The sequence below is a fragment of the Pipra filicauda genome, unplaced genomic scaffold (genome assembly GCF_003945595.2).
Source record: "Pipra filicauda isolate LSUMZ 115617 unplaced genomic scaffold, ASM394559v2 scaffold84_size4826128_pilon, whole genome shotgun sequence".
Taxonomy (NCBI): domain Eukaryota; kingdom Metazoa; phylum Chordata; class Aves; order Passeriformes; family Pipridae; genus Pipra; species Pipra filicauda.
In genome coordinates, this window is record NW_024105031.1 from 1,470,990 (window position 1) to 1,492,707 (window position 21,718).

A 21,718-nucleotide genomic window follows, 5' to 3' on the forward strand; every position below is an offset into this window, starting at 1 on the left:
AGATTTGGGAAGGGCGCTACCCATGTTTGTTGCAAGCGCATTGAACTGTACAAATGCAATAAAACCATCTGAAACTCTCAATAAGAAACAGTAATCGAAATTTTTTTAAACCACTTTATTCAAACCTGAGCACCTCAATATAAAACTAAACACTGGTGAACTGTCATTTTCCTTGCTAAACCCAGATTACTGCAAATTTTAAATCTGCACAAGTAAGTTTCTATCAGTTCAACATTTAAATAGACTAATTCATCTCTTCTGACACACTTTGTAGATTTCATATAATGAAAATAACTAAAAGAATTAGTGCAATATACTGGACTGATCAAAATAAAATGTACTTTGGAAAACAAAGTTGCAAAGTTCATTACTGACAGACAGCAGTACTTATGTTACAGATACAGGAGCATCATTTATTACTGTTCTAGCCATAAAGGAAGAACTCAGAACCCCCTTTGATTAGAGAGGAAAAAAGTTAGCTTTAAGTAACTGTACATTCTGTATACCTTTAAGCAACTCTTAAATATTACAGAAAGTATTAAACAAATGTAGACTACAATGCAGAGTACCTATTTACAGTACATTAATATCCAAATTTAAAATCAAGTTGGATGTACATAATCGTTAGTGCACTATTTTTTTCCTTAGGGGAAAAACAAACTGTAATGGCCAGCAATGATCAGAAACAAGAAAAGTCACAGACACCGAGTTTGTTGTGGTTTTACTTGAAGAGCTCTTACAGTTTGTAGAGGAAAAAAAACCAAACATATCCTAAGTCATAGAATTGAATTTACTGGTCTGTACCCTCTGAAAACATTAGAAATTAAGTTAAACTTGATTCATCACTAATTCATTAAGATAACTAACTGGGTTGATATAATTTACATACAGTGTACCAACTAAAACTCCACTGTCTGGCAAGCAAAGGATTCTTAAAATTGTTAATGCAAGTATTATTTGTAATTAAATTATTAAACTATGGAATGTATAACTAAATAGTGGATACCTGCAGAAACAACTGGTTGCATCAATACTTCAGAGAAGTTTTAAGTAATTTTTAGACCCTGTTTCTAAAAGGGTTTTAAAGCACAATTGAGAATTATGAAAAGACCCAATTCTATTTATTATAACAGTGATCAGTATTGAGGCTACAGGAACTGGCCAATTAAGTCCACAGAGAGCAGTTCTTCTACACTCCTAATAACAACTGATTTTTAAAACCTTTCAACTGAAGGAAGTTTATGTCCCTTCGTCTCTCCTCTACTGCTGAAACATTATAGCCAGTGGTGGATACATGCATGTTAAAATTTTACATCAAAAGAAAACTCTGTATCATGAATTTGACTATTATCATAAGTCTCTTCGCTGTTGGGAAGCTGTACTGGACCAGGTTAAGCACTCCAATTCCATGGTTATTAACAGTTAGGAAGCAGAAGAATATTCAGAACAGTTTAAAGCAATTGATCTTTTAGTTACTACAACATTGACTCTTGGGTGGTTGTGTGGGTTCAGTAAGGTCTACTCCTCTTCCTCTGGCAGAGCTGGCTCCTGCGTTCTGTGGTTCATTCTTGGGCAATTTTTTTGCTGTAAGATGAACAGGATATAAGAGTTAAACTGAGATTTTACTAAGATTAAATCACCTGAGTACACAAAGTCAACACATTATTACTCTATAAGCATATCAGTATACTCACCATATAATTGGATTTGATTCACTGCATTGGTAATGAAAGAAGTTAAGACACTTAACTTCTCAATGATTAACTCCCTTATCTATGATTTCCAAGCATCAAAAGCATTAGTAACTTGAGCAGTAAAATATATCTGCACAGGTGTGCTATGCCAGCAAATGACAGCTCTTGTGGGAATCCACCCACATGGAACAGGATGTTAGTGAGAAAAGATACAGAAACACTGAAAAGGCACCAAACACAGACAGAAATGGGTCAAACTAGTTCCCAGATATCTAGCCAGAGTAAGGATTTGCATACAACATATAAGTGGCGCCAGCACCAGATCAAGCCTCTCTTATTTTTTTCAAGCTGTCTCTTCTCTCCAGCTCCTATGAATCAATTGACTGATAATTTCTTTGTTGCCTTTGTAGCTCCAAGGTACCCTCTCAGTCCTGACATGAAAAATAAGGGTGACAACTGTTACCTTTCTGAGCAGTAGCTTCTCCTAGATTTCTTCCATCAGAAAACTGCTTATTTTAACTATAAAAGTCCATAAAAGGATTTCCATGGGCCTGTCTTGCAAATGAACTGGGACCCAGCAACCACTCCTGTTCTACAGTTTGGTTGCATGTGCTTTCACTCCAAAGTAATTAGTTTGGTCAGCCTTTTAAAGAACAGCTTTTTCTGAAAGGAACAAAATGCAGCCAGAAAAAAACAGCAGAGCAAACATCAACAATGTGCTGTGGTGCTAGATAATCTCAGGGTGCTAAGTAATCTAGACTCCCTTTCCCACAAAAGGGTGGACTAGAGGCATCTTCTGAGGTCCCTTCCAACTTGGGCTGTTCTACAATTCTGTGATAAAACCCAAGAATTCACATGGTACTAAGCTGCTGAGACAGCACAGAAGGACAAAGCACCAGTAGAAAAATGCCTTCAGAGCACTATCATTTTGAATTCTCTAACTGTATCTAGAACTCAGTTAACATTTTTTTTAACTGAAAGTTTTGAACAAACTCTAAAGCAATCAATTTACAAGCAGCTGTAACTTGCATCCCACAGTTCTGTCAGCGTTCTCATTTCTCCATTTTCTCCCAGTTTTGAAGATTGTATTTACACATGGTCCTGAGAACTGCACCATGTTGTGCAGGCTATTCCAAATTCCATGCAATACTCATAGCCTCCAAGATTTCCTTCCAGAGTCCACTGTTGCATAGATCTTGTTCTGATGCACTGACAAAGCTGAATTTCACCCCACTGATGCAAAAGAATACTCACATGGCCAAACAACATTGCAGACAAAATACCCAGTTATTAGTTAGCCATTGTTTTCCTCAAAGTCACTTTGTATACTTCATTACAATATGGAGAGGTAAGAATTATTGTTGATATACCAAATTAAAAAAAAAACAACCCAAACATATTTGGTGATTCAGTTTGTTTTTTTTTTAAACAGGATGCAAACTGCATCATTAAACACGTTAATTCTGAAATTTCACCAGAATGGTGCAATTGAACATTTCTGTATCATTAAATGCAGGCCTACCTTGAACAATTATGAGAAGAATATACTTTCCTCTCATACAGTTATGTGTTTGTGTCCGTCCCCCCTCCCCAAGTATTTATAGTTAATATGAAGGACGTACTTGTTATAAAGTGTTGCTATAGTGATAATTTAATTCGCATCTACTGGAAGTTTGAAGTACATCACAAATTATCTTCTGCTTTCCTGACTTGAAAAGCAGAGGGTAAGAGCTCTTTAGAAACATTTCATTTTAACAGCAATGACTTTTTTCCACAAAAAGCAGGTTGGAGAGGTCACCATGGTGCAACATACAAAACAGTTTAATGAGATTATTTGATGCTATAAATTACTATTACTGAGCGGCAGAGCTCCTACTGTGATTAAGGTTATTATTTAACAGGTTAGTGACTGGCCTAAAATGTATTCTTTTTCCTCCCCTTTCAAAAGTTCATCAACAATTAAATACAATTTTGGTTATATCAATGGAATACACAAAATTTCTTAATAATTTATACTTACTATTACACATCGGCAACTTTACAGAAATCCTTAAGATTATATGAGGTCTAAAAATTATTAGTAAATTTACTTTTCATATGCAGCATCCTTTACATATTACTTGGACAGTGAATTTAAGCACGCATCGCCATCTTTGGCACAACTTTTGGATTTCAGACAGCTACCTAAACAAAATTAAACAAATAAAAGGTCCTAAAGAAACTTCAGTGCCAGAAATAATTCAGGTTAAAAACGAAGACCTTGGGTTAGGAAGATTGCAATGGTCTGCATCTCATGAAAAAAATTCTTTTTAAGTTCTTAGTTTGTTCATAAACTCACCAATTGCCATGAATATTTCATTTACGTTCATAGATGTTTTGGCAGACGTCTCCATGAACAATAAGCTGTTGTCATCTGCATAAGCCTGTGCTTCCTGCAAGTTAAAATAAAAAAACATTACTTCATTAAAAAAAATTAAAAATCACATAATTACTATACATTGTACTTTTATTGCTACTAAGGAACAATTTCTATACCATTTTGAAAGAAAGACAGTTTGTTGAAACACTCATGTGACAATGTTATTCATTAGCTACGGAGAAGTTCTAATTCCATCAAGCAGCTAAACAATTAGAAATGCAATCTTAAAAATTCTTACTAATCCTAAAAATATCCATATAGAAACATATCAGGCAAAACTAAATAATATATGAAAATATTTATGAAAGGGACAACCCCAATCCAAAACACTAGCCATAACAGCAAGAACAAATGAGCTCCAAAAAGTGCCATCAAATGTCAGCAAGTCTGTTATTACCCTGGAAAGAAGGCAGTTTGCAACTCTCTCGAATCTTTTAAGCACTGGAGCAGATGGATCAGAACAATTTCATTATCCTGATAGAAATTCACAATTATAACAAATAAGCAGTATAAAGTATTTTGCCATGTTATCTCCCCTTTCAGTATGAATTTTCATCTGATACACTGCTCATAAGAACTTTACTATTTTTGCCACTTCCTACTACTCAATTCAGCTGAGAATCCCTGTCTTCTTATGATTATGTAACTGCCTTTGCATTCAATAAGAAATCTACAAAGAAGCCAAACTACAAGAGACCTATGATGGAAAGAATAACCTACAGCATTCTGTAATTAAGTGACATCTGCTAAGATGTAACTATACCTGAAATAACACATTAACAAATACTTAGAAATCTAATATGTGATTTGCAATGAGAAAGGACTGTCAAGCCTGCAAGGAGCCCAAAAATCCACATTAGCAAAAACCTTAACATTCGAAAAATATTAAGATTCTAATTGTTCAAAAAACGTAAAGGTAGGTCTACTTTGGTAGTTAAATTTGATTACATGTTTGACTGCAAGACCTCATACTTCATGATCTATGATGCTTTTGTTAAATACCACAACTTTTCACAAAGCACAAAGAACTTCTGTCACATAGCTTTATGTTACAACTGACATGGAAGTATAAAACTAGAACACCGAGTTGTTGAATTCTGGTAAAAAAACACCTGAACCACTGCTAACCTTCATAATTTGACTCTATAGTTGCAAAAGGATTCACTACTATACACAGCAATATCTCACACACTAACATCAAATACAGATTAAAAACCATAACGGAAGTAACAACTAATAAATACTATCTTAATTCAAATTCAGTCAATCACGAATGGACCAGAGCTACCAGCAGTAAATTTTTTCTTCATTTTGGAAGCTATTTTCTGATGACCTGGCTAAACTTTCTAGAAGATAGAATACAGCAGTGAGAACATCAATATTATCACTAAACTGAAAAGAATACCATGAAAAGCACAATTAAAATTTGAATACTGCTTCAACAGTACAGCCTAAGGAAGCTGGGCAAATCAATCAGCTTTGCATCACATGATAATCAAAATTCTCTGGCTGACAAGTCAGACAGAACAGTTTGCACTGAGTTACTGCTATCTCATCCATTGAAACTCTAGTTACTGATAACTTCCAGTAGAAGACAGAGGTCACATGAAAGAACAGATAATTAATTAGCCTTAAAGATACTCAAATAAATTAGTTATTCGTCCAAGTCAAACTTAATTATTCAAAAAAGTCTATTGCTACATATCACTTGTACAGAAATAGGTTTTACAGTAGCATGGATAATTTAATTAGTCTCAGCTGATGTTTATATTTAACAGCATGACCTCCACAACAACTAGCTAGGCTACGCATGTAAGCTCCTCCTAGATTTATTTACTATCTATTCAAATAAAATGATATTTCTATGAAAAGAAGTTATGTACATACCTGGAAATCCACAGCTCTTTTGTTAGCTAGATCAGCTTTGTTTCCTGCTAAAGCTATTACAATGTTAGGACTTGCTTGTCGCTGAAGTTCTTTGACCCAATTTTTCGCTCTGGCAAAGGACTCCTGTTAATGATTGCAAAATGATGCAACTGAGTTTTATCATCCTTTTGTACTCACCTATTATCCCCATCTCTGTTATCTACACTTCAAGCACAAAAGGCCAAATGCAAGGCCGCTACCTTAGTCCAAAGGCACACTCCAACTCGCCAACTGAGCTTTTAAAACAAAACGTCCCTACCTTAGTTCTCAACTGTGCTTAGTTGAGATAATGCTGAAAAAGCAAGTAAAGATAGGAAGATCTTTATGTAGATAGAGTAAGGAAAGAAGTAGTTAGAAGATAAAAATGGGAATTCCAATTTCTCTAGAATAATCAAGTGTACGAACAGCTATATTGAAAGGGTCTCAAAATTACTTACTAATTAGTGAGCACTATTCATTATGGTACACGATTTCTGGGGTTTTTGAGAGTTTTGGGTTTTAAGTCTCATTTTATTAAAAACAAGTGAAGCTTATCTAAATTCAAATAAAAAGAAATCAAATAACCTTAGGTTTTGGTCTTAATGGCTTGTGCCACCTTTCCAATCCTTACTTGCAATCTGCAATAATACAATATTAAAATGTCTTTCACTATCAGAAATAAAACTGCCACCAGCAATGTGGTGAGAGTAACAGCTCACACTTGGTAAACTGATTTAAAGGTGGGTTTGAAACATTTTTACAGTAGAATTTACTTTCTTTCTCTTTTTTTACACAAAAGAAGAAAACCCCCTATAAATGGTCTTTTGACAAGAAAAGTTTACAGACACAAATTAACATTACATAGTCCAGTATGAAATGAGCAACCTGCTCTAGCAGAATATGTCCCTGCACATGGCAGGGATGTTGGACTAGATGACCTTTAAAAGTTCCTTTCAACTCAAACCATTCGATTCTATGAAATCATGAATTGATTCACACAAGTCAGCGAGAAAAACTACGGAACGGTCAATATAAGACTAACTTCCAAATGCCCCTTGTGCCTCCCTAGTATGGTACTTACCTCATTTGTAATGTCGTACACCACTATAGCTGCTTGTGCTCCTCTGTAGTACATGGGTGCTAAACTGTGGTACCGCTCTTGCCCAGCTGTATCCCAAATTTCAAATTTTACCGTTGTATCATCCAGACATACAGTCTGGGTTAGAAAAGCAGCTACAAAAAAGACAGAGGTGCTGAAACCAGAAGTCTGTTTATATCTCTATATTCACACAAAATTATGCTCACAGAGATGCAAATATGATTTCCTTAAACGATTCCAGCCTACTATTGTAATATAGCAGGTTTAATGCAAGCATTAGCTGACGGACCATAACTGATCAACACAGAGCAGTCATTTAAATAACCAGACTTTCCTCAAATTAAAGACACAAGAAAGGAAGAATTGGAAAGGATTCCTTTTTTTGCAATAGTGAATCTGAGTAACCACAAGCTTTCTTTTAAACCTTCTAGATACATTTCATCCTGCTTCAACACACTGTATGACAGAGTAGCAGTAACAGTATCCCATCATGCTATAATCCCACAGTTCAGATATTTTCAGTTCTACACATTTACATCACTTGAATAGTATCTTAAAGCTTTGATTTTCAGCTCCTGACAACTTCACCTTAGCTAATGGGCATGGAAAAAAGAAGAAGCACTTCTCAAAAGTTCTTGTTCTTAAAGCAGCATGACTTTGCAAGTGATCTCATGAGTTAATTTCAGCATAATTTCAGCCTGCAGTTTCAGGGCAGCTTGCATCCATTGCCACTACAGCCAAATGCATTACCATAAATAATGTTCTTTCGGTTACAGAAAATAGTAAGTAACTTATTCTAAGTCTTCAGACAGTTACTCCTAGCAAAGTTTTTCCATGAAGATTAAGGTACATATTAAAATTACAGAGGCCAAGTACCTACACAATATAGAAACTAGTATTACAAAACTAAGGAAAGCCCACTACTTGGCTGAAGTGGGGACTCTCATCACTGGGCATACTGACAGATTGTGGCCAAACTAAATCAAAGGTCTGAAGAGACACTGACCTGCCTACATACCTGGGATGTTATCCTGTCCTACATACTCCAAGGCATCATAGCCGATGAATCATTCCAAAACTGCTGCAACCTTCAACTTATTACAGAAACCAAAAGCAAGCCAATCTTGCTTCGTAAAGGACATTGTAACTAGCATACCAGAAGTGTCCCTATTTCAGCTGTGAGCGAGCAGCTGCAAATTAGTTGCTGGCTGGGGTTAAACCATGACAAGAATCTGACTCCTTAAGTGGTCAGGTGCTCCTGCTTCAAGGGTATTAGCATCCATCACAAATGAGCAGGCAGGCTGGAGAAGGTAAAGGCTTTGATGTTCCAATGTTAAATCCTCATAAAACTCTCTAAATGTTAAATATCCAAGCATCAGTAAAACAGGCTCCACTTGGCATCTCCTTAAGCAGCCCAGAACCAAAACAGAGTGAAAAAACCTCCATATATCCTGCACTAAACTAAGTGCTTACTCCTCAGAAGTAGCTCAATATATCTGTCCAAGGCAGAGACAAGATGTCAAGCAAGTGATTTTGAAGTTCTTATGGACATTATTCTCTTAACAGAAAAACATACTTAAACTCCATAAATAAAGGTATTTACTTGGGAAGAGAATTAAAACAAGGTGTTTATTCTATGATATTCTCATTTTTGTCAAAAGAAACACTTTAACCTCCTTAAAACACCTGCTAATTTTTGCAAAATAGGTATCTTTCTTCTATCTTGCAAGGCCATAGTAAACTGACAGTTAATCAACTGTGTTAATTATCTGAAAGCCTATCATCCTTAACAGCCATACTTTTGTCTTAAGCAACTAACAGGCATTGCTACACTAGTCTGAAGTGGTAAAAACACACCACCACCATCCAACATGTCTGTCTTTAACTTCACTCCCTTTCAGATGTTTTTATTCAGATTCACAATGCACATAAGCCTCTCTTTGTTAAAAGGCCCTTCTGTGTACAAAGAAAATTATGCCTTAGGCAACTACAAGCTACACAGTTAGACAGCTTTCTCTGTAGAAAACTTTTTCTAAATCCCAACATTGCTGCATTTAATATCTCTCAGCTGTATTATATGGTATTTTGTTTTTTTCTATTTTATACAGAAGAAGCCCAAGTTAATACAGATCATACTAAACACGACATATCTGAACTTGAACTTAGGGTCTTGTTTAACTTCTGTATAGATTTTAAACAGTGTAACACATTTCGGGTTATCCCAAACACAAACACTAAAACAAGAAAAAAACTAAAAGGAGGTTAAATGAATTGGAGATCACTGAAATGGAACAATGAATTTCACTAAAATTTAACTGTTTTTTTAAAAACAAAAAATCTCATTGATATTGGAAAGTTAATTCACTATAGATCTTTGAGAATGCTCTCCATGTTACTGCACAGTTGTATGAGAGAATACAGAAACCTTTCACACTAACACCTACTCTAAAGCCATGATAAAATGCGCAAAGCCAAGTGTGCATTAGTAAGATTGCTAAAGGAGAAAATATGTGGTTCTCCATGTATGCTGACAGATACAAAAAATAAATACATGTAACAGCTAGAAATAGGGCAAAAGAAGAATGCAATGAAACTCAGCTCGTATTTATTTTTGTAAGCTTTGTAAGCTTTTTACTTTTCAACAACTGTTGGTGTGTGAAGACACATACAGACCACTGGAAGGGCTTCACACAAATCTTACAATGTAACAGACTGACTCATGCAAGCAGCAACTACTGGAGAATATTTATAAACCCATAAAATCCAAATTTTTTTAAGTCTGTATGCCGTTTGGTAGTTTTAGGATAAGTTTAAATTTATCCAAGGAGGAATACAGCTCAAAGCACAAACAACTTCAAAATACAATATAACATAAGAAATCTGTCAAGGGGAAGAGTGGCAAAAAATCTGTTCAGTTTAACAGATTTCTTTAATTCTAGTAACCAGCACCTGTTTTGTTTGAAGTCACAAAATGTAAAAACAGCACATGAAATTCTGCGATTACTAACAAAGAAAGGTATATCCAGAAATGTAGCAAGTTCACCCAAATCAAATGCAAAGCCAGGATGCACAAATGACAAAACACAAGCTTGTGTTTGCAGCACTTTTTTTTTTTCATAGGAACTAAGTTCTTAACTCTTAAGCAGTCATTTCATGCATTAAGCATACACCACAGTTAAAACAGCTACGTATCCACTCACAACCAAAATGTAACATGGAGCCCGGGTTTCAAAACTACACAGTTCAAGAACACATTTACTTCCTCCACTTGACATGCACATTTGCTACACCCTAGTGCCAACTATGTTTAGCTTAGAAAGTTATAATTCTCAATTACAGAGACAGGGCTCAGATATAATCCTTGCTGTCAACTACCCAATGTAGAAGTGCCATTACATTAAAGGTTGACAAGGGCAAGGACAGTACACAAGCTCAGTTCAAAACAAATCAACAGGATAATTTTCTCACCTCCAATTGTACTTTCTTGAAACTCATGAAACTGTCCTTTTACAAATCGAAGCACCAAACTTGATTTGCCAACTGCAGACTCTCCTAAAAGTACTAGTTTGAACTGGCAAATTTTATTTCCAGCATTTGGCCCATTGGGTCTTGTTGCTCCTCGATTAGCCATGTCCAAATTAGAAAGAAGTCCTTTATTTCAACAGCTTTTGAAAGTAAGTTCCAGGATTCAGACCTCAGTGGTTCTTCTGCCAGTAATAACCTATTTGTGAAAAGACAGTGGGTGGTATTAGATTTACAAACCAAGTAAGAAAGATCTCATTCACTAATGAAACATGTACTACATATAACTTGATCTAATATTTACCAAAGTGAAAAGTCCAGAGTATAGCTACCATTGCTGCTAAGTTATCAACTATAGCCAGAATTTATGACAAATGAACCAGTTATCTTCTTCAATACCTAGTCTTCCCATTAAAACTTTAAATTAGGACATTGAAATTCAATTATGCTTCTTCTTGCAAGATTTCGGTCTCTTATTTCTTAAGATATCAAGACTGAAGTATAATACAACATATTCAGACTTTCAAATTATCGGTAAAATATCAAATGGCAAGAAGTAACAATTTTTCCATAATTATGCCATTGCTAACCAATATTTCAAAGCCGGCACCAATAAACGATGCTAAAAAACTGAGCAAATTGGGAAAACTAGAACAACACAGTAAGTTCTTTCCAAGTGTGAGTCTTCGACTCACTTTTATCAAATGCAATTTCCTTAAATAAAAGCACAGAAGATCTTCACACTGATACATACTCTAATTAACAACTGTACTGAGAAGCAACAGTAAAGCCTTCCCTATGAAGAAAACCAGATTTTTCTTGACCAGTAAGAATTCCAGATCACTTTGTACAAGCCCCCAGAGAATTATGATGTTAGATTTCTATTTCCAGTACTAACGCGTCCTAATAGATCAATATTCACAACAAAGATCTTTGTTAAGAACAACTATAAACAGTGTATTCCTTACTCTGTCTCCTTTTCAACTCCTTAAAAGGACCTCACCCCCAGTATTTATTCATAAGGACAAAGAAGCCTTTAGACTCTGCTGGTATCACTTCTATGCCTAATATTTATGCTTTTACACACTTAACAGCAGACACGAAACAAAAGCCACGCCAAAACTAGCCTATAACTTCATCCTACTCCAGTTGATTATTTACTTGAATTGTGCACACTTTGTGGGGATACAGCTTCTCTAGTATCCAGGATGCAAGCAAGTTTGAGTGCATTCTCCTAATGCAGGAAATGGCTTCAATACTTAGTTGAAAAAGGTAAGCAAACATAACACTTTCAAATGACTTCTTATTCTTTATTCCTAGTGGTAAAGCAACTACATTTTAAACCAAGCAGTAGTCTTTAGCTATCTTCCTATTTCAAACCCCTTAGCACACAGATCAGGCACTTGAGCATTCTAGTTTACCATACGCTGAGCTCAGACACTAAGCCTGCGTTCTCCTTCCTAACTCCCTCTCCTTCTGTAAACTCAACCTGAGTGCTGAAGAACCTTATTTCCTGTAAAGTGCTTCAGCACTCTAGCAGAACTCCATCCTCCACTAAGATACTTCCTCACAAAACTAATTTTCATGGAATAAATCAAAACAGAAATCTAAGCATTACTTACTGAATTACATTCCAGTTGAAAAACAGGTATTCTATTTCTCAGTGTAAACACAACTTGAACACAGGTATTAAAAAACCATTTTCAACATCCTAAAGACACTCCTATTTGATGATGTTGCTTCTTTTCCCATATCTCTCAAAATAATTTAGCTTGTTCCAGGTAGGATATTACAGTTCTGTATTCTGTCCTGAGTTTGTGTCCTATTTGACTATTACATCATCCTTAAATCAAAAGATACATATTTTTTAAATTTTAGTTGTACAACATAGTCTAGTAAGTATCATATTTTAGATGTTCTTACAAACATGTGAAAGTGTACCATAGCAAAAGAATGTTTCTATGAAGCAAAAAAGCCTTTGCATATCTCACCACCATTAAGTACAGTATTAATTCCATACTCAGATTCTTACTCATTAAATTAATTTTGGTGAAATATTTCAGAATACAGGAATGGATCCAATTATTTTAAAAATACCAGGCCTTTCATCCTTACACCATAAAACAACAATTCATGCACTGCTGGTGTGTTGGTTCTCCAGCAAAACTCTGCCACCTCCATATTGCTTAAATATGGATTAGAAGTTGTGGAGTAATTTGGATAAAATAATTGATCAGTGACAACAGATAATCTCTCTCTAATTATACTACATTAGAGAAAGTAAGGCATAGCCACAATATAGATAGTTCAGAATACTGTTAGCCATTTGTTTATCTTTTCCTTTGGAAAATGAATGAAGACAAGTTATTTCTGGTTTAAAATGAAAAAAAAAAATCTGTTTGCTGTAGCATTCCAGTGTGTTTGGACAACTATGAAATAATTTAAAACTCTTTAATTTTAATACATCCCATGTTTTTCTAGACTCCACAGCATTCATAAAGACATAAGGATGGCATCCAAGTACTGTGCAACTTAGTACTCTTGGGAGCAAGTGACTTCTGGATGACACACAGTGAAGAAATCAACCCACCACACTGGTTACTTGCTGTGACCGCTTTTTTGCTTGTTGTTCCCCACACTGAGAGCAAAACGAGGTACAACAGAAGAACGGGCAAGACTGATTTAACTCACATAATATTTACCTGTTTCAACTGGCCATTTAGAGCTTCTAGTTGTTCATATTTATATCACTTACGAAACAGTAGTTACTACCCCTTGCAAAACTCCTTCAGAACACAAAGCTGAAACAAGTTGTCAAGACAAATATCTACTTCAATTTTTATAGATGCCTAAGCTACAGAAGCTACAGCTACCAGAGAACTTCAAAGTTTACGCCCTTACAGCATCCCTCCCCCCAAAATCATTCTAGACATTCAGATACCATGTACAAAAATAACCAGCTGCAAGTCTGGTAGCAAAATCTAAGAAACACACTGCAAACTTCATTCCTTTGATAGTCACATCAATATTTATAATAAATTAATAACAAAACCTACTACAGTCGTGCCACCCGCTTTTTAACAGCTAAGGATAAAATAAACGCCAGACTGAAAACCTGATGGAGCACATCCAGATGATTTTGATATATTAAAAAAGTCACAAATACCTTCTGTAAGTGTATATTGAAACCATCATCTTTTGAAGTTTCAGGTGATGTTGAAACTCTTTACTTAGAGATCACAACATGGCAGCATATATACACAAAAAGCAAGGGAAGTATTTCCTTATTCTGAAGGGAAGCAGTACTATAGTTTGACACTGCCATCATAGAATGTTTTTTGCCTGTTCTTTTCACATCTGTGAGCTCAGCATAGTGCCTCACAAGGATTTAGAAGTAGATTTCAATGCTACCAACCCCATGCAAACTCCAAGCCTCAAGTCATATTCATTCTCCTGTTCCTTAATTTATCAGTAAAATACAAGGCTTGAGAACCAGAGGTGAATACTACAGTCAGTACCCTACAGATACATTGAAAATTCAAGTATTTTTTGACAGATCACTTTCAAGACAATTCTAAACACTTACTCAAGGGCTTGTCTGCCATACCTATTTTTTACCCTTAATTCTGATGAAAACTTCCTGGCAAAGACCCACTATCATGCCTTCCGTCCCTGCCTGCCCAAAATTTTGCACGTTACGCACACTTTGTAATCAATACATTTGAAAGGTGATGAAAGAAAACCTTGGTAAGAGATTTTCATTTACCTACACAAAAGGAAGTTCATAACTGTTTGACTGGAACCAAAACTAATATATATGGGAGTTATGCAACAACAATTATCAAAATCTGCTGAAGAAAATACTATAAAAATTTCTGAGATGGATGGCTTCACATGAATAGAAATGAGGGAGATTTTCTTACTTTTACAGCGTTTAACATAAGAACTCCATCATATATTAAAAGGCTCATTTTGCAGTCTTGGGCACTACAAATACATGGTCCCTCTGGCAAATAGGAACTTTCACTCCTCCCGAATATCCCCAAGACAGAGCAGCTCCATGCTGAAATGCCAGAACACAAAGCTTGGACGATATTATTAGCAAAGTACTCCTGCTAATCCTACCAACTAATTTACCAGATGTTGGGTATTCTCATCGCTCTAGAAGAGAAATTTGTATGCTGCAAGAGAGTCTGAGTTTTATTTGTGAAAGAGAAGAGTCCTACAAACAAAGATCACATACAAATCTTATTATATTTGAATCTGTGTGCAAAATACCAACAGCCCTAGCCAATACCTACAAATTCACAATTTGATGGCATAATTCAGTCACATAAGCTTTCAGATCAGTGCCTATTTTCAACTACAACACAACTAGCACAAAAGTATCAAAGTGACACTGCTGGCAAAACCCAGTCTACTGAAGAGATTAAGAGACCAAGCACTGTTCCTACAACTAATATGATTAATTGCATTATCAAATACAAAGGCCACAACAGAAAAATTCACGTTAAATTTAAAACTGAAACATTTCACCACATTTATATTTCATAGCAAACAACAGTGTTTCTTACCATGAACACGCTGTTGTATCAATTTCTAATAAACTTTTTCACACTTCTTTAACAGAGATCATACAATGCTGAGGTTGCAACCATTATCTGTCTACTTTTATTTCTTTATACTAGACTACCTTGAATATTTTTAAAAAGCAGTAACTAAAAAGCCTGATTATTAGTCACTCCTACTAACCAAGTCTGCTGTTTTTCCTTTCCAGGTCCAGCAGAACTAGGGTGGTACCTTACTACAGGGTTCAAGACAGTAATATGGACAACTAGCAAAACAAGTGTCACACACAAGCCAGTTTATACTGAAACATAATGAGACAGTAAGTTAAACGAGTGAATCAACACAATCGCTGCAAAAAGTCATAGCCTTCCCATTAAAGGTAACAGGAAGCTCATAAGCTCATCTGAATGATGAATGGTACCACCTGCTTTCAGGTAAACTGGTTTATCATACAGGAAATGTAAGTAACAATGATGACTACAATACCATTGTCTCTAGCCACCTCATTCCAGCCAACATCTACCTTTTCCTGATATTTCTTATGGAAGAACAATACATACATGCAATCTAGCCTGACTGTAACTCTGACAAGTCACTATGAAACCAGAAAAGAAGACGTAAATGCCATGCTTTTTACTTGGCCTGAACATTACATGGAAGAAGCTGATTAATTTCAGCTGCTTAATTAGCTGTTCAGCCTCTCTTTTTCACCCCCAAGCTCTGAAAGAGGCGTAAGGTAGAAAAAACAAGTCACCAAAAATGCTGAGAGAACAGCCTTTTATGGCCCTGTTGTTTGGAACATTTTGATAGCTCTTAAGCCATTTAGCTCTCCTCTAAAAGATAAAAAGGCATGGGTTTGTTTCTCCACCATACTCTGGCTTTACATCTAGTTCCAATTGAGCGTGCTGTAGAACATACTAGTATACCAGGCCTGTCGTGATTCCCCCGATACCGATGCGTTGTCGGGAGTATTTCTACTTCCCACCTAATTCACCGTCCCTCCTCCAGCCGCAAGCGAAAGGGAAAGCGCGGGGCATATCACCCAACCTCCCCTTTCGTATCTCACAAGCAACTCGAGGGCAACAACCCTCACCGCCAGCCCCGGACAGCGATACCTCCCCGCAGGAGCGCTCGCAGGCCAGGCAGGATACCCGCTCCCGCGGGCCCAGCCTCTATAGCCCCCGCCGCCACCTCCCCTCCCCCGCGGCTGCCTTCCAGGCACAGGAATAAGGGGAAGTGGGAAAACCAGGGGCGCCATTTTGAGCCGGGAAGGGAGCGACCCGCCTCTCCTCCCCGCACGCCGGGCCGCCCCCTCGGCCGCCCGCACCGCGGCACGGCGTCCCCGCAGGGACCAGGGAGGAGTCCCGCACAACAGGCGCCCCCCGCCCCTCTCCCGCCGCCGGGGCCCCCCCGCGCCGCCGCCTCCTCACCTGGTCGGGGCGAGGGCCGGGGCGGCGGCGCAGCGATGTCCGTGGGGGCTGGCGGGCGCTGCGGGCAGGGTGTGCGAAGGAGGGGGAGAGGGGAGGCGGCTCCCGTCTGGGGGCGAGGGGCGGGGGCGCGGCCGAGCTGTCCCAGCCGAGCTGTCCCGGCCCCGCCGCCACTTCCGCCGCCGCCGCCCCGACCCAAACACGCTCGCACCCGCGCACACGCACTTCCGCCGCCGCCGCCACGTCACGGCCCGCAGGCGCCCTGCCCTTCCGGTCCGCCCGCGCCGTCACGTGGCTCCTCTTTCTTCCCCACCTTTCCCCGCCTCCTTTTGTTCCCGATCCCCCGCCTTTCCCGCACCGCCCCTGCCCGGCCGCGCCCAAGGCATCGGAGCTTACGCTCCTTGTCAGGGTGTACCGTGTCTCCTACTTACCCCCGCACCCAGAGGAAGAGTCTCTGCGAGCGACCCGAGCATCTTCCCATCGTCTTCCATTTCCTGTGAGGGTGGTGAGGCACTGGAACAGGTTGCCCAGAGAAGTGGATACCCCCATCCCTGGAACTGTTCAAGGCCAGGTTGGATGGGGCTCTGAGCAACCTGGTTTAGTGGAAAGTGTCCCTGTCCATGGCAGGGGGATTGGAACAGGATGATCTTCAAGGTCCCTTCCAACCCAGGCCATTCTATGATTCCATGCCAATCCTATAGAGACTGCGGGGGCAGTGCTGCTGAACTTCCAGGGATGGGCGCTGGGTATGACAAGACAGAAAAGTCCTGGTTTAATTCTCTAAAAGAACCATTTTCCAAAGCTATTATTTCCAAAACTATTCCAAATCAGTTCAAATGAGGAACTACACAGGCAAATCTGAATTGCAGTCAGGAATTTACCTGACTTTGAACAGCCACTGATAAAGCCTTAGAAGCTGACTCATTTTTGACAGAGTGCTAAAAACTTGAGAGGACAAGTTGCTAACACAGAAGAGTCTTGCTTCATAGATGGATATAAATAATGTCTTGATTGCTTCATAGTGTGAAGAATGACCTTGTGAGAGAGAAGGATCAGCTGGTCACAAACTATGAGTGGATTGTATAGGAAACAGAACAGTCAAGACAAAGTGTTTCCGCAGTATAGCAGATTTTACAAGGTCTAATAGTTTGAAGGAAATAAAAAAAAAATACCTGCTAAGATGTTTAATAAGCTTATCAATAATGTTATTTAGTAACTGGTACAATTTAATGAAGTTTGTTTAGATACTCCATCACAGGAGATACTGAATCGAGATTTGATATTGCTGTATTCTCAAAATAAGTTTTGGCTCAACCACATGTGTTTAAATGAAACAAAAATTATGTTATGGAAGGCCTGTGGTCAGTGTTGTGCTAGAAGTGAGGCTCCATAATGCTGTTCATTCATAAAATATGACTTTATTGTTAGTTGTCCAGTCAGTTCTCTTGCCAATGCAGCTTTATCTCCTCCTATTGTTGTTGGTACTTTAGAAATATGCTGATTACAGAGGAGAAAGGTTAAATCAAACATATAACAGCTTTTTTTTTTTTTAATAATCCCCATTCTTTAGTGCTGCTTTAGAAATATTTTTCTGCTTGTAAAATATTATAGCAAATGGCCTTTTAGAATGAGAGAGAAAACAACAAATCTCATATCTGTCTGCTTTTGTGTTTTCCATTTTTTTGTGTTTTTTTTAATCTTCCCTAATATGGACATATCGATACTTTAACATACTGAAGTAGGTTTTACTGGAGTAACAACAGATTTTTTCTTTTCATCTTCAACAGTTCTTCTTTTCCATATACTTTTCCCTCGGTACCAGTTTGGTCTCAGATCAATAATTTCTCCATTTTGCTTTACTTAGTTGAAGTTCATCAGTTACATAAATGTTTTTGTAAAGCAAATATGTGACTTCAAAAAAGTAAAAGTGTCCTTGTGTTCACCAGTGATGTAGAATGCCAGCCTACTTCCACAGAAACATGTTTGAAAGTGCAAGTCTTCTGAGCTGTGAGTTTGCTGAATGTAAGAGCTGTCCATTAAATCAGGTAATCCTGCCCTGATGTACTGCCTACTTGTCATAACCCTCTGACTGGGTTCGTTCTGTTCAACTGGACTGCAGAATTTGGTGAGCAAAACATCAGGATCCTGATAAACAGATGTTTTTTACTGTATACATTAGGAGCATACATTCAGGCACCAGCCAGCATCCAGCCAACCTGGCAGCTGCTTGCTCACTCACTCACTTCCCTGCAGTAGGACAGAGGACAGAAGAGGAGGAACAAAAGCAAGACAACTTGTGAGTCAAGATAATGATAGTTTAATAGATGAAGGAAAGAGGGAGGGAAAAGGCAATTCAAAGGAAATCACTGACTACCTCCCATAAACAGACCAAGGTCCAACCTGTCTCGAAGCAGCAGCTTCCAACTTGGAAGACATCTTCTTCTACCTCTAATTTCTATTGCTGAGCATGATCCTGTGTGATATGGAATATCCCTTTCATTAATTTGGTTCGGCTGTCCTGGCTGTATTCCACTCCCAAGTTTCTTGCCCCTCTCCAGCATACCTTCTGGGGGAAAAAGAGAAAGTCCTGACGCTGTGCAAGCACTGCTCAGCAGTAGCTGAAGTATTGCTGTGCTATCCACACGAGTTTAGTCACAAATGCAAAGCACCATTCAGGCTGCTGTGAAGAAAATTAACTCCATCCCAGCCAGACACAGTACATACATGAACAGTTTCAGATGAAAAAAATTAAAATATCAAAAATGAAAATATCAAGTCATTAATAGAATAACTTGAACTAAATTCAATTCAGAGATTAAATGCTTATGTCATACATGACATCTAATGTTTCACGTAATCTTCTCAAATGAAGAACTGCTGATGGAAGGTATGATCCAAGTCCATTTCTGTTTCCAGCTGCAAACTTAAACCTCTAGAGTAAGTTGTGATATTGTATAGCTGCAGAGTGAGTTGGATCAACCAATGATGTTATGCAAAAATTATTCACCAAAGGACATAACTTTGTAGTCTGAACACAGCAGATTGAACTATCTCTGCTGTGGCTGCAGGCTCTCTAGATCTGGTGCACGTGAGAGTAAAGGAGCACGAGTTCAGAGAAGACAATGGGCCAAGACCCTCCTGTTTGGCAGTAAGCCTTAGTTAGGTGCAACATGAAACCACACATTCAGTTTACACAACAAGAATGAGAGAAAATACAGAACATAATGCCCATAATGTTCAGGAAACAAGAACCAAAATATGCCATATATAGGGATCATATTCTATGCTTCTAATATAAATAGATAAATGCTTTCTAGAATTGGAATAATCTTTCAGATTGTCAGATGTACCTGAAGTTCAAAGCTGACTCAAATTTTTGATGCAGGAATTCTGTTCATGTAATATAATTGCACTAACAAAAAGGCAGCAAAAGGGGTAACATATTACTTTTGCAGGAGAGATTAGAGAATTTTTCAAAATGCTTTGAGCAGACTTCAGAAGTGCTGCAGTAGGCCATTTTGCTGAAACTGCTAGCATGAATGGAAATCTCATATGCTTTTTGTCTGTTAACTACGTAGGAAGTCCGTGTTTTGGATTGTGGGATGGATGCACTCTGAAACTGGGATCACACAACAGCAGAGCTACAATACTGGTGTGCTGTTAGGAAGCCTGTGTTACCTGCAGGAGGTTCCTACTGGCTGACTAACTCCCTGACCACAACAGTCATGACACAGTGTGTCTCTCTTGCTTTGTGAAGCTCCCAAATTGTTCACAGCTGGTTGACGCTGACAGAGAGGGTCAGCAAACAGCAAAGATGCATTGTGAATGTGTGAAATAGAGGCAAGAGAACGTGTGGCAGTAATCAAATGACCGAGTTCCCACTAGTGTATTTTGGGCTTGACAGGTCTCTGTGAATGCTAGTGGTGAAGATGACCTTCTGCAGTAGCCTGGAAAACCAGATGTTTAAGGAAAATGCTGAAATCACACAGATAGCCCTACCAGTGATCATGTGTTCATATTTTATTTCATCGTGGGTCATATGGCAAATACCAAAAGTGAAACTGTGCTCAATGATATTAACACATTTGTGTAAGTGGGTCATGATTTCACCAGATGGATTTCCACCCATTTTAGCATTACTCTGCAGAGTTCTTTGCTCAGCCTTTTTGTGTTTCAATCCAGTGCTAGATGTGTAATTATAATGGAAGTTGACTTTAGAGATGATGTGCAGAATCTCTTTAGTCTGTTTGAACTTCCTAATTTTTTTCATGTGTCCATCTGCTATAATATCTTTTTTTGTCTTCTATCTCTGCTTGTGTACGTTTTTTCTGTACCTACATTGGTTTCATCATATCATAGCTTATGAAATGTGTGCAGCACATAGAAAGGAGTAGTTTACTATCTGTAAATGAGTTCAATAAAAACCATGAAAGTAACCAGGCAATAACAACAGCAAAATGCATCGGCATATCTGATGTCCTTTAGGTGTTTCACAAAATTTGCACTGTTTTACATGGACTTCCCTGACCTTCAGAGACCTTAAGGAATTTACAAAGTTAGTGCTTTGACTGCCATCTGTGCCAGCACCATAGTCAGAGTGAGAACTGTGTTGCAGAACATGGAGTGTTTGTGCTTCATAAAGAAAGCAAAATGCAGGGTTTTAGGCCGTTTCCATTCCTCAGTTTTAGCCTAAACAAGACAGAAGAAGGTGCTAGACTGTGGGAATTGGATGTCAGCAAATAATGATATGTCAAGTACTGTTGAGGAAAAAAATGCTCCTGTAGAATGGAAAATTTTATTCAACTTTTTCCAAACAGATTTCTCTAGAGATCCTACTTTTTTAACATAGGAGATGACAAATTCATGCTGAATTAAAAAGAGTTTTGATCTTTTTTTTTTTCCTAAAATTGAGTTCAACTGGTTTTTGTTAATTCATGAGCTTATCTTTAAAATTTACAGATCCTTTCCACACTATGCATATTCTTCCTGTGGATGAAATAACTTTCAGTATAAGAAGGAATGAATATGACATTGATTCCTAAAATGAGAAGAATTATAGGAAAGAATGTATGTTGTTAGTAGG

General features: G+C 37.9%; 1 protein-coding gene and 1 long non-coding RNA gene across 2 annotated transcripts; one reads left to right on the forward strand and one right to left on the reverse strand.

Annotated features, from left to right (window-relative positions):
* Positions 1 to 100: 100 nt before the first annotated feature.
* Positions 101 to 16,830, reverse strand: RAB5A (RAB5A, member RAS oncogene family). The gene is made up of 6 exons (XM_027717427.2): positions 16,639 to 16,830; positions 10,586 to 10,838; positions 7,100 to 7,251; positions 6,001 to 6,123; positions 4,033 to 4,126; positions 101 to 1,584 (listed from the first exon to the last, which is right to left on the reverse strand). The coding sequence occupies exons 2-6, from the start codon at positions 10,746 to 10,748 to the stop codon at positions 1,469 to 1,471; spliced, it is 648 nt and encodes a 215-aa protein (XP_027573228.1). The 5' UTR covers positions 10,749 to 10,838; positions 16,639 to 16,830; the 3' UTR covers positions 101 to 1,468.
* On the forward strand, positions 13,029 to 15,602 carry LOC120325142. The gene is made up of 2 exons (XR_005567012.1): positions 13,029 to 13,293; positions 15,417 to 15,602. It is a non-coding gene; the product is annotated as an uncharacterized LOC120325142 (long non-coding RNA).
* Positions 16,831 to 21,718: the final 4,888 nt, after the last annotated feature.

What these genes read in the sequence shown, in the direction of transcription:
- RAB5A (XM_027717427.2), bottom strand. Translation starts at nt 10,748, where the DNA reads ATGGCTAATCGAGGAGCAACAAGACCCAATGGGCCAAATGCTGGAAAT. An exon ending in AAAGAGCTGTGGATTTCCAG is followed by an intron (nt 4,127 to 6,000) that starts GTATGTACATAA and finishes TTTAACTTGCAG; the next exon opens with GAAGCACAGGCTTATGCAGA. An exon ending in TGAAATATTCATGGCAATTG is followed by an intron (nt 1,585 to 4,032) that starts GTGAGTTTATGA and finishes TTCATCTTACAG; the next exon opens with CAAAAAAATTGCCCAAGAAT.